Source organism: Malaclemys terrapin, chromosome 22 (assembly GCF_027887155.1).
Source record: "Malaclemys terrapin pileata isolate rMalTer1 chromosome 22, rMalTer1.hap1, whole genome shotgun sequence".
Classification (NCBI taxonomy): Eukaryota; Metazoa; Chordata; order Testudines; family Emydidae; genus Malaclemys; species Malaclemys terrapin.
In genome coordinates this window covers 14,830,257-14,843,031 of record NC_071526.1, presented here as the reverse complement: position 1 = coordinate 14,843,031, position 12,775 = coordinate 14,830,257, and the positions used below count along the sequence as shown (strand labels likewise).

General features: G+C 54.3%; 1 protein-coding gene across 1 annotated transcript in view; it reads right to left on the bottom strand.

The window, feature by feature from the left end:
- Positions 1-12,775, bottom strand: part of COL9A2 (collagen type IX alpha 2 chain) — a 40,463-nt gene that overhangs the window by 13,106 nt on the left and 14,582 nt on the right. Inside the window, exons 10-20 of the mRNA XM_054012009.1 lie at positions 12,595-12,642; positions 11,233-11,289; positions 10,398-10,451; positions 9,803-9,856; positions 7,272-7,325; positions 6,726-6,779; positions 5,918-5,971; positions 4,228-4,281; positions 3,460-3,513; positions 2,636-2,689; positions 523-567 (exon numbers count right to left, since the gene is read on the bottom strand). Of these exons, the coding sequence (XP_053867984.1) occupies positions 523-567; positions 2,636-2,689; positions 3,460-3,513; positions 4,228-4,281; positions 5,918-5,971; positions 6,726-6,779; positions 7,272-7,325; positions 9,803-9,856; positions 10,398-10,451; positions 11,233-11,289; positions 12,595-12,642 (582 nt within the window). The remainder of the gene's footprint in view (positions 1-522; positions 568-2,635; positions 2,690-3,459; positions 3,514-4,227; positions 4,282-5,917; positions 5,972-6,725; positions 6,780-7,271; positions 7,326-9,802; positions 9,857-10,397; positions 10,452-11,232; positions 11,290-12,594; positions 12,643-12,775) is intronic.

The window sequence follows — 12,775 nt, the reverse complement described above, 5'->3', positions numbered from 1 at the left end:
AAAGATTTGGTAGGCATTAAGGCAAAGGAGAGTTTTAAGGAGGGATCCAAAGGAAGATAATGAGGTCATTTTGCAGATGTTCCCGGGGGAGCTCTTCCCCAGTGGGAGGGGCAGCATGGGGGAAAGCACAAAGGGGCTTGGTTGGAAATGTAACAAGTGGCAGATGGAGGCTGGCAGCATGGACCGGCTTGGAGGTAGAAATTGACAGCTCAGTCGTATATGAGAGATGATAGGTAGGTAAGGATAGGCTGTGAGGCCAAATACAAGTAATGTCTGAGGTGATGGAGAAGGGGGAACCAATGGAGGGGTGACATGGTCCAAGCGATGAGCTAGGAGAAGGATATTTCCCGCGTGGTTGTATTTATATTTACTGGTCCATTTGTTCCCGTGTGCATAAAGGATGCCATCACAGCCTCTAGAGATGTACGGACGTAACTTCCAGAGACCATACAGATGGACATAATCATTTGAAGAGAGAGGCTGACAGTACCAGCACGCTGCATGGAGGCTCTTTTCACCCACCTTAACTCCTGGGCCGCCTTTGGCCCCAGGTTGGCCTGGCAAACCCTGGGGAAACAAAAATCAGGTTAGTGACTGCTTGTATGTTGTCAAGGTTCCTTCCCCACTCTGAACTTTAGGGTACAGATGTAGGGACCTGCATGAAAACCTCTAAGCTTCTCTACCAGCTTAGATCTGCTTTTGCTGCCACCACTCCCAATGTGCTAATTCCCTTCCCTGGGTAGCCTTGAGTGACTTCTTCACCAATTTCCTGGTGAACACCGATCCAAACCCTTGGATCTTAACACAAGGAGAATTTAACCATCCCCCCTCCTTTCCCCCACCAGTTCCTGGTGAGTCCAGATCCAACCCCTTGGATCTTAAAACAAGGAAAAATCAATCAGGTTCTTAAAAAGAAGGCTTTTAATTAAAGAAAAGGTAAAAATCATCTCTCTAAAATCAGGATGGAAAATAACTTTACAGGGTAAGCAAATTCAAAGAGCCCAGAGGAACCCCCTGTAGCCTTAGGGTCAAAGTTACAGCAAACAGACGTAAACCCTCTAGCAAAAGGAACATTTACAAGTTGAGAAAACAAAGATAAAACTAACACGCCTTGCCTGGATGTTACTTACAAGTTTGAAATATGAGAGACTTGTTCAGAAAGATTTGGAGAGCCTGGATTGATGTCTGGTCCCTCTCAGTCCCAAGAGCGAACTCTCCCCAAAAACAAAGAGCACAAACAAAAGCCTTCCCCCGACCAAGATTTGAAAGTATCTTGTCCCCTTATTGGTCCTTTGGGTCAGGTGTCAGCCAGGTTACCTGAGTTTCTTAACCCTTTACAGGTAAAAGGATTTTGGTGTCTCTGGCCAGGAGGGATTATAGTATTGTACACAGGAGGGCTGTTACCCTTCCCTTTTAGTTATGACATATGTGACCGGATGTAATGTGCATTTTGGATTGGCAATTCCTGAGACACAGTCCTGGCAACTTTGAGGTCCCCGTTGAAAGAAGAGAAGTATCTGTTTTACAGGACCTCAGTGCTGGTCAATGGAATTCAGCCTGCAGGGCAGCAGGGTTATTACAGCCTCCAGGAATCACAGACTCACAGAAATGAGGGCTCAAGAGGTCACCTAGTCCAGCCCCCTGCAGGATTAAGGATTGGATTAATGTATAGAGTACACAGGGTGTAGAAGCCAAAAGTCGGCAAAAGATGTGAGAAGCCAAACAGAGGGACGGGCAAATCTCAGAAGGCTTGGGTTGAATAAGATCAAAAGTTCAGAGTCTTCTCTAAACCCCTTGAGCTGAAATCTCCTGAGACAAGCCTTCCTGTACAACAAATTCTGTCTTGGACAACCAGGGACCCAACAAAACCCAGGTGGCCTTTTGATAAAGGTGAAACAGAATGGGCTGCAGATGCCACGAGAAAGCTTTTCTCTCACAGCATCTTACCACTTCCGCTTCCAGTCTCCAACGCCATCCAGAAGTACCAAAGCAGTTGCAAAAATGAGGATGAAAAAGTTAAATTGAACTTTTTTAGACTTCTAGGAACGTTTGGTTCGAGTTCTGGACAAAGATTTCAACCAGTTTACCCCTGATCAAAATTCAAGGCCAAATTTTGAGCTAGTCTCAACCTAGGGCTTGATTCTCCTTTCACAGGCATGTAAATCAGAAGTGACTCCACTGAGACCTGATTCTGCTCTCACTTGCACTGTGTGTGAATGAGGAGGGACTCCACTGAGGGCAGTGCCTTCTGATCTGACTTACACTAGTTTTGCACTGACTTTGGCCGAGTTCATCTTCGTTTACACTGAGTACAAGTGAGAGCGGACTCAGGGTCAAAGTGCACAGACGTCTGAGGAAGGTGAAGCAGCTAAGAATGATGGGACTGAAATCTCAGGGCAGTGAAACAAGTGGAAATCCAACTATCGACTATGCCAACATCTGCACCGGAAGAGATGGAGGAACCATTCGGGTGGGAGCTCACTCTAGATGTGGGCCATATTTGAGCACCGCTGGATTAGGGAGAGATCAGATCTGGGTCCAAAATTGGCAGCGTAGGCAGTTACGGGATGTCAGCCGCAGGTGAAATGAGATAACCCTGTCTGGTTAGGGGTGGCTCTTGTGCTCCGATACTTACGGCTAATCCTCGGTGGCCCGGTGACCCGGGGCGGCCGGGCTGCCCTGCGCTCCCCTGCAAGGGACATGACAAGTCGTTACTGGGAGGCAGCAAAGAACAAAGCAATTGGAGGTGATTGGGGGCTGGCAGAGCACAGCGCACAGGGGCTGATTTGGGAATAAGGCCCGAGAGCTTCTGCTGCTCCAAGCAGGATGAGGAGCGAGCGCCCCAAGGTGGGAGAGTTTGCAATTCAAAGGGGCAGGAGCATGCAGTGGCAGTTATAGGCGAGTGTCCCAGGCAGCCCCTCATTTCAAATGGCCCCACAGAGGAGGTGGTAGGGGCACTCCCATCCCCCCAGAAAACTCCGGGTCCCTATAAACACCCAACCCCACCTGCAGTGACCCCAATCTGAGATCACCAATGGGGGGAAATTGGGGGCGCTCTCCTGGGAACCATCCATGTGCAGCCTCAGCATCCATCCAATGATGGCAAACCCCATGGCACCCGCCAAGGTCAAAGATGCAGAGATCCTGGCCCAGGGAGCTGGCCCCCTCTCTGCACCCAGGAGTAGCAGTGCCCTGTTGTGCTGGCCAAGCGCCCCGGTTTCCAGCAAGCACTCGACTGACACAGGGTGCATGTTCATTCCCCACTGCCATGGCAAGAGACTCGGGGGGGCTGAGGCTGCCTGATCCCAGCCACAGGGAATCTAACAAGGAGCAGGGGAATTGACTGTCCGGTCTGTACAGGGGCAAAGAGAGACACTGGGAAGTATGGAGGAGCGACTGGAGACATCTTGGTCCTACCCAATCTCTCCCCCCACCCCCCAACCCCTCCTGGCCTCTCACCTTTACGCCAGGGATGCCGGGGGTGCCGTCTTTACCGTCGATGCCAGGGAGTCCCTGCAAAGGAGGAGGAACGGTCGCTGTGAGAATGTTGCCGGGGGGCGGGGACGGGTTAGGACCAATCTGCTCGGAAGCCCAGACGTGCCGACCTTCCAGTGGAGAAGCCAGGGGGACCACGAAGAGGGGATTTGGGGACAGCTGCCTTTGCTGCAGGCGTGACCACACCACCTTATAGCAATGCCCTCTCTGCCCCCCTCGCTGGCAGCTCGCAGGGAGCGGGACAGGACAGAGGGCAGCCCCAAACAGAGAGATGCAAGTGGCTGCAGGTTGTGATGCAGGGGAGCAGAGGGGCAGGTGGGGAGAGGGGGAACCCCAAGCCCCTTGGAAGAGAAGCAAATCGGGTCCGACAGAGGAGCTTCACCCCTGAATCCAGAGCGGCTGGTGCAGCCATATGGGCAGGGGGATCTCTGCGAGGCCCTTGCCCAGCACGGAGCAGAGGACAAATGCAGGGGCTTCTGGGAGCGAGCCCTGTAAGTGGGTAGGAGCCGTGCAGAATGGGGCTCAGAGCAGCACCCAGTGAGTCTCTGCCGAGCAGCCAGAGGAGAGGGCTCTGATGGATGGATGGGTGCAGAAGAGAGGATAATAAAACGCTCCTTCCTGTGGATTCATTCCATCCCAGAGTCCCCGGCCCAGCTCCTTCTCTCCCCACTGCTTCAGCGAGATGCTCATGCTAAGGCTCTCCGCCTGAATCCAGAGACATGATGTACTTACATTATCCCCTTTGGGGCCCATTGATCCCTGGGGACCCCGGAAGCCACGGGCACCCTAAAAAAAGGAGAACAAGCATTATTTTACCATCCCTCTTGGCTCTGGAGTCCTGGGGACCAGAGCCAGTGCCTTGTGCCCCCAGCCCTGCGGCAGCTCCCCGTCCCCCCCCCCCGCCCTGAGATGCCCCCCCCCGCATCATCTCCCCACCCCCCCGGCCCAGGGAGCCGTGCGGCAGCTCCCCACCCCACTCCTCACCTCTGCTCTGCCTCCTCCCCAAGCACGCCGCCCCCGCTCTAATTCTCCTCCCGTCCCAGGCTTGCGGCGCCAAACAGCTGATTGGTGCCGCAAGCCTGGGAGGTGGGAGAAGTGGAGCGGCTGCTGCGCTGGGAGAGGGAGTCTGAGCCGCACGTGTCAGCACGCTGCCGGCAGCCCAGCCCAGGAACGCTGTAAAAAAAATTGGGGGCACCGCTTTTTGGCGCCCCCAAATCTTGGCGCCCTAGGCAACCGCCTAGTTCGCCTTAATGGTAGCACCGACCCCGCTGGGGACATCAACACAACCCTAGTGGATCAAGTGGTAGGTTCTGCGCCCCGTCTTTAGGGGGAGTGTTAACTCGTGCAGAATCAAGGGGAGGTGTCACAGCACAGCTGGGTCGCAGGCGGTGAGAAAGGAGGGGAGACTGGACTGATCTGGGGTTAGGTGGGTAACAATTCTCCCAGCCCTCCACCACCCACCCACCCATTCACTTTGGAGGCCTGGAGCCTCCATGACTGCAAGAATAGGAAACTGAACATCTGGGAGCTGCAGTTCATGGCGTTCCCAAGCTACTCGCGCAGGCAGCACTTAGGGTGGTAGTGAAGGAAGTCAGGTGACTTGGAGCAATTTCAAATGCACAAATCTTTATTTTGATTCCTCTGTTGTCTGGACTTTACCCCCAGGGGTCCTCTAATCCCCTAATCCTGTTTGCATGGGATGTGAGTTGATGGCATTTCTGATCACGCTGTGGCGAAGACCTTGAATCAGGTTGAGGGAATGGGCGGGTGGGGGCAGGGCAGGGGCACTGCAATCTGCAGGACCTCTCAGGTCCATTTCTGCCCCATGAGTTGTAGGGGTATTAGGAAGGGCCAGAGCGGTTTGGATCTGCGAGAGCCTCTCCATTCAGGGAAAACACTCAGCAGCTTTTGGAAAGCTATGTGAAGCCACCAACTTCCTGACAGAGACAGTTTCCTTTCTTGTCCTGGAGCCAAGTCTGGCCACAGAGTTACATGTCGCTTGTATCCATGAGAGCAGGGCTGTGTTAGGTACATTAACTGACCCTCCACCCAGCAGAGCTGGAATCAGGACTCTATCCCCTGGCTTGTGAAATGAGCTGGGTTTAGGAATGGCAGAGGAGTCCCTACTGGATATTCGTCCATATCCCAGAATGATCCACCACTCTGCTCGGGAGAGGCGCTTGACGGAATAGCAGCTCGGGGTTGGGAGTGCATTGGCAGAGCAGTTTGGGGGAGCCCAGACTGCGATAGCACGGGGGTCCTGGGGTTAGGACAGAGGGGCATTTGGCAGAGCCATGCGTGAGGAGCAGGTCTGGAACACCAGGGCTGGGGGCACATCTGACCACAGGTGAAGCATGAAGCGCATTAAACTGCTTCCCTCTAGGACGTACCTTTCCACGCATCAATGAAACAGTTTACTTACCATGTCTCCCTTCTCACCGGCTCCACCAGGGGGCCCCTTAGGCCCTTCCTCGCCCTACGGGAGAAGGAAAATACGCAAAGGCTTAACAGAACTGTTCCAGGCCACAGGCCTGCCCTGCCTCTCAATCCATTGCAGAGTGTAGACAATGCCAGGTGATCAGCTAGAACAAGGGCTAATATTTAACAAGAAGACCAAGGCGCTTTTCATCAGCCGATCTCCAAGGAAGTCAATATCATCGCCTCCATTTGATAGATGGGGAAACTGAGGCAGGGAGCAGTGAAGCAATTTGTCCAAGCTCACCCAACAGGCCAGAGGCAGAGCCAAGGAGAGAACCCCGGTGTCCTGAGTCCCCGGGCCAGTGCTCCATCCACTAGGCCACACTGCAGCCTGTTTATTTAAACTCACCCCCCTTGTAACAATGTACACAGACGAGGATGAATGTTGCTCCGATTTAGGCCAGCGGATTCAAAGGGTTTGCACAGGTGCAGCCGAGCGAAGGATTTGACTCACAGACGCTTCACTGGGACAGATACTCTGGAAGGAATTGGCACTTCGGGGGCAGTCGATGGTGTCAGGAAACGCACCCGGCCTGGCTTTTCCAGGCTGGGGATCTTGGTTTTATTCTGCACGGGTGTCTCTGAGCTTTCACTCGCCATGGTAGGACCTACCCTTTGGGAGGATAACAACGGGGCTCTCTGCGAGTCAGACAGGGCTGCACAGACGCTCCCCCTGGATGCTGGGGGGGACGTGATCTGACACATCCATACAAGCATTGCAGCAGCCCAGGGAGGGAGGGGAAAGGACTTACCGGCCTGCCAGCAGCTCCGATAGCCCCAACCATTCCCTTATAGCCATGGGGACCCTGCGAAGCAGAGCACAAGTTTAGATTACTGACATCTTATGAACTGTCCGTCCCAGCACATAGGAGCCGGGTCGGCGTGTGAATTCCCTTCCCCCCGATGCTCTCAAACATGGATGTCAGTGACGCTCACAAGGGGTATTGAAGGCTGGGAGTTCAGCAACAAGCAATGATGATGATGATAACACTCTGTGCCACACCCCCTGCTATGGGTCAGGGTCATTACCCCCATTTTACAGATGGGGAAACTGAGGCACAGAGCAGGGAAGGGACTCGACCAAGACCACACAGCAGAGCTGGGAACAGACCCCCAACATTCCTGACTCCACGTTCCCTCTTCTGACCACTAGATCACACGCCCCTCCCAGAGCTAGCAGAGCCCTGACTCCCAGACCCCATCACCCTGCTCTAATCACCAGACCCCATTCCATCCCTAGGGATCCATTCCTTACAGCAAAGCATGGGAGCTGTGTAACACCTCCCTGGAGTGCTTACCGTCTGGCCCTTTGGTCCCGCCATGCCAGGGTAACCTCTCAGGCCCTGGGGACCCTGTGAAAGCAAGAAAAGAAGCAAGATTAGTCAGGATTGGTCAGATCTTGCACCCAAAACAGGGTGTCTCTCTGCAGAACCCCCTCCACCCAGGAATAAAGTGATTCTTTTTAGAAGTGTTATTGGAAAATACTATTTTTGTGCTAATTATGAAACACTGGCTGAGCCCTCCATGCCCCACAAGTGCTGCCAATTTCCACCCATGCCCCTTCCTGGCTGTCAGTTTATTATTATTAATGGATCAGAGCTTGCAGTCCTTACTCCGGCAAAGCTCCCACTTGATTTCAGAGGGATTTTGCCTGCCTCAGGACTGAAGGATTTGGCCTATTAATTACTTTTCCTCTTCGAAGTGCTAATTAATCATGAATTAATTAATCCTCCCAACCCCGCTGAGAGTAAGTGTTATTATCCCCATTTTTAGCTGGGGGAAACTGAGGCACAGAGAGGATTTGCAACTTCTCCCAGCTCACAGAGGGAATCAGTGCCAAGATCAGAGGCAGAACGCAAGAGTTCCTGGCTTTCAGGTCTGTGTTCAGACCCAACCTCTATGATGAATCACTCTTTCCAATCAATTTCATGGGAGATTAAAATAACCTCCTACACTATAGCTGGAAAATTAAGCCTATTGATTTTCCATTTACTGGTCATATAAAATACAGGCTGGTAGTGCACATTTCTTCCCTGGTTGTAAACAACATAACCAGGATGATACATTCCTGTCTTCTCTACACAGGTAGTGAGAGGAACTTGCTTGCTAAAAAAAACCCCACCAGATTTAGGAAAGGAAGGGTCGTATAAAGGATTTGCAAATTCTATTTTGTAAACTGAGTTGCTCTGCTGCATTCTTTATAGAGCAAAGCATCAGAGATGACTGGATACAGGGAAACATTGCAATGCACTGGCTGCTGGCCATATGCACCACTGCCCTCTACTGGATGGAATCAGAACATCTCAGCTATGTGTCAGGGGGCCTACACTGCAGACAGAGATTCTCCTTTAATGAAAGTGGCAGGACCCTGTACATTTGGAGCAGGAGAATATGCTGTGGTGGTGGTGTGCGGCACAGTGACAAATGCAAATGCCGCGAATGTGTTACATTGGGAGCAATATGTTATCAGCTGGCTCTGAGACGCATTTCACTTCCATCTGCCTCACTGGTTAGAGGGGGAAGGCAGAGTCCTCTCAAGGCCAGATTCTGATCTCTGTTCCACTGGCATAAATCCAGAGCACCTCCATTAACTTCAATGGTGTATCTGAGCTCAGAACTGGGCCCACCGTATTTCAGAGGAGTACAGATCACTCTATTTTTAATCAAGGAAAAGCAAACTAGATGGCTCCAGGGGGATGAATAGTTGGCTACAAAGCCTGTCACTGCCAAGACACTGGCTCAGATCTGTCCTGGATTGGCAGCGAACAGACGGCATTAGTATTCAGGAGCTTGGATGAAACGAGTGGGAGATGAACTAATAAGAAAGGAATCTGGCTCCTTGTTGGACAGCGAAGCACTAATAACACACAGCGTCTCTACAGCACTGTTTAGCCATAGATCTCAATGCATTTTACACAGCAGAGTCAGTGCCATTTATCCCCATGTTAGAGTGGGGGACAATGAGCCCCAGAGGGAGGAAGAGACTTGCCCAGGGTAACCACTGCCTGTGAGTGGCAGAGCCAGGAATAAAACCCAGACGTCCTGACTCCCAGCCCAGTGCTTATCCCTTTGCCCCTTGGTCGTAGGCTCAGCAGAGAGACCAAGGACTGCAGAGACCTCAGAGCCTGACGTCCTTCCTCTCCCCAGGGCAGGGCTGGAGGTGTTTCGGTGACACACACTGTGTGTGGGAACCTCCCCTCTTCTCACTGTGCTAGGTGTAAATAGAAGACTTCAGACTCCAGGGCTGCTCGAGACATCTTCGGCCCCGCCTGGCCCTGGCCGGCACGGCCGCACGCCCATCCTGGAGGAGGAAGCTGGACGGGGGAGCTCTCTGTGGCTATGGGCTTTTTTCCAGTCCCTTATTTGTAGAGTTCCTCTGGGCCCTATCCTGACTCCTTCGATTCCGTCTCATGGCAGTGGGCGCTGTGGTTGCTGTCCTCTTGGGATCCCTTGCTCTGACCCCGTGACCTACATCCTCATTTTGTCATCCTTTGTCTCCTGTAATCAGTGAAGTTCTGGGTTCGGTGGCCCCGCCCTCTCCAGGGGGTGGGGCTTCTGTTGGCTCCACCCTGTGTCCCAGGACTTGAATGGGCTGCGAAATCCCTAAGCACCGCCCCAGAGGGCCAAGGGAGACTGAGGCAGACTAACCCCCTAACAGCGAGATGGGTCAGACTGTGGGGAGCAGCTGGGCCGGACTCAGAGGAGGGATTCAGGGGGGGGAGGGTGCTCCCTAAACACCTAGTGTGACAAATACATGAATCCCCCGGGCCGTGAGTCTAGGTCCAAAGCACTAAGCGATAAGAACGGTAAATAGAAGTAAATACGTTACTGGAGGGCCGGGGATGCCTTGTTCTCCGGAAATGCCCATGTCGCCCAGGGGGCCCTGGAGGGAGCAGGAGAGAGGAGAGACGTCAGTGCAGGGAAGGCTCTGTGAGCTGGCTCCAGACCCTGGCCACTGAGGTATAAACCGCCCAGAGCCCCTCTGTCCCCCCGCACGGGACCCTGGGAGGGACGGTGGTGGGGGATGGGATTCGAATACCCTGGGGAGGATGGAGAGCCCGTCCCCAAGCAGCCACTCAGCGCTGGGAAGAGCAGGCAACCTGGGAAACACTATAGGAAGCTCCAGCCCCATTTACTGGCCCTCCGGATGCAAGCCTGGGGGCAGGGACCCCTCTCTTTCCCCTATCCCTTGCTCTTATTCCTCCTAACCCCCAGTATCCCCTTCCCGCTCTCTCCTGGTGCTTTTCTCTCCTCATGCCTCCTCTCTTCCCTCCCCACCCATACTTACTATCTCCAGCCTTCGGTCTCTCTTTCCCTCCAGACCCCCATCTCATCTCCACACAGGGGAGAGCAGAGATTCCTCCTCCCCACCCCCAACCCTTCTCCATCTGACTGGGACGCCCAGTAAGGGGAGCTCTACTCACCGGCCTGCCCTGTCTGCCAGATTCCCCGAGGGCACCGGGGCGGCCTTTGTGTCCCTAAAGGAGAAAAGAGACCACGATTAAGGCTCCCCCGAGTCCCACACTCAAAGCGGTTCCCCTGGTGGCGCACTCAGCGTCTGCCCTGTAAATCCCCCGGGTGTGGGGTATCATGCACACACGGGCAGGTATCGCAGGGCGTTTGCACACACAGGCAGACACTGGGGGGGGGGGACATTTTCCTGCTGCAGCCCACCGCGTCCTTCCATCCACGAGGACGACAGAGGGCAGCCGAGGACCACAGAGGGCAGCAGTAGACAGCTCACCCCCGCAGACTCTTTTACCTAGCAACAATTTATATAGTGGGTGCGCTGAAGGCGGAAACCATGTAATTTGGGTTGTTGTTACTACTTCGAGCTGGGGGGCACGGCAGCACCCCTAGCTCCAGCACCTATGCCAGGAGGGGGCTGTGCACAGCCAGCCGGGCTTGGGGAGCCGGGCAGAAGCACTGGACCCTTTGGAAGCCGCTCTTCGATTTGGAGGTGGGGGCTGGCAGAAGTGCGGAGGGAAAGTCCCCGAGCCTGTGTCCTCCGTGTAACACGCTAGCCGATAGGGGCCGGATCCCGGATAGCAGGTCATGCATCCGCTACGGTCTCCAAGCGGAGAGAGAAGCAGACCCGTTAGACCCTTTGTGTCCATACAGCGCTCTAGCTCAGTGGGGTCCCGGTCCACAATGCGGGCACCTAGGTGCTGCAGTAATCCAAATAACAGCTCAAGAACTAGAGGCTGCTGCATTGAGGTCCCCAGTTCAACGCCTGGGGCAGGGGTGTTGTCACCTTACCTTCAGTCCCTGAAGTCCCTGGGGGCCTTTGGGCCCTGGCGGGCAGTTGGTTGGACACTAGTGGGTGGGAGAAAGGAAAGTGGCTCGTTTTAATCAGAAAGCAATATTAGGCCGTAGAGAAGCGGCATTGAGTGGAGCTGGGCTGTGGAGCCTGCACTGAGCACCCACGCTGGCCTGGCCCGATGAAGCCCTTGAGGGAAATTGTAGAGTCACTTGTCTCTTGGAGGCATTTAATTCCAGGCCTTCCTAGCTCCGTATTATTAGCACAGCACAGAGCAAATGCCCTGCACGTCCTTCTGAGCCCGCCTGCAGCTCTGGAGAGAAGCTCCCTGCCTGTCTCCTTCCAGGGCGGGGGCCTGTGCCGCTCCGTGAAATCACAAGCAGAATGCAGCGTCGGATGGGACCAGAGAGGTGGGGGCGATCCCAGGCAGGGGGATAGGGGAAGGCTGAGCCACAGATCCGCAGCCCTCACCCTCAGACTGGCAGACCTGCCATCGCCTCCCACTGAAATCAACAAGTCCTGGCACTGACTTCATTGGCCATCGGACTGGGACCCTTGGAGAGATCTCACCACGAGTCAATAACAGGGCTGGGGGAGTGCAGAGAGCCAGGCAGTCATCACAAGAAATACCCCCCAGGAAGTAAATATTCCCCCCCTGTGCGTGGCATGGGTCTGCCTGTGGGTCGGAGGAGGCCCACCCTAGTGAGGACAAGAAGGACGGCAGGGAGCCACTGCCTGGTTACAACGGGCACACCCAAGCTGTATAACCAGCCACCTGCCAGCGACTAAGGGACTGGGGGCAGCCCATGCAGCTGGGACAACTCAGAGCCGGCTCCGTAGGGACAGACAGAGCTTTCTGAGGGGCTCAGCCCTGGCTCTGTAAACCCAGCCCAGGGGACCAGTCGCACTGTCAGCCCCCACAGCAGGGCCTGACCCGGTTCTATGAGCAGCCCAAAGGGGACCTGGCATCTCTAGGGTGCTGCCCTATGGGGACATGCCAGCCCCAAAGGGGAGCTCGGCTCTGTACACCAGTCCAAAGGGCAAGCATCCGCATGCAGCACATGAAGGGAAAGGCAGGAGCTGGCAGATACAATTTGCTCCCAGAGGTCAGAGCAGGATGAGGCCCAAAGGCTGCAAGCGCTGATGGCCCAGTGAGTGTCACCTTGGCTCCCAGCGGCACAGGCGTTTCAAAGAGTGGGGCAGCCAGTGCAGGGAACATTGCAGCTCTGAAGGGATCTGAGCACTAGACGTTGCTGCAAAACATCTCTTCCCTGCTACCAAATGACACTTGTTAAGGCATTTCCCAGCTGCTGTTACGCTGGGAGGGGCTGTTAAAAGCATAATGTAACTGCAGTGCTTACCGAGAAATCAGCACTGCCTTCCCCCACTTGGATGTGTCCTGGGGGGCCCTGGAATGAAATAAAACCATCAGGTGCTCTAACGTAACAGAAACAATACACAGCTTACAGAGGTGGATAAACCACGCCTGCCTTTATAGATGGGGAAACTGAGGCACAGAGCAGGGCAGCGACATGTCCAGGG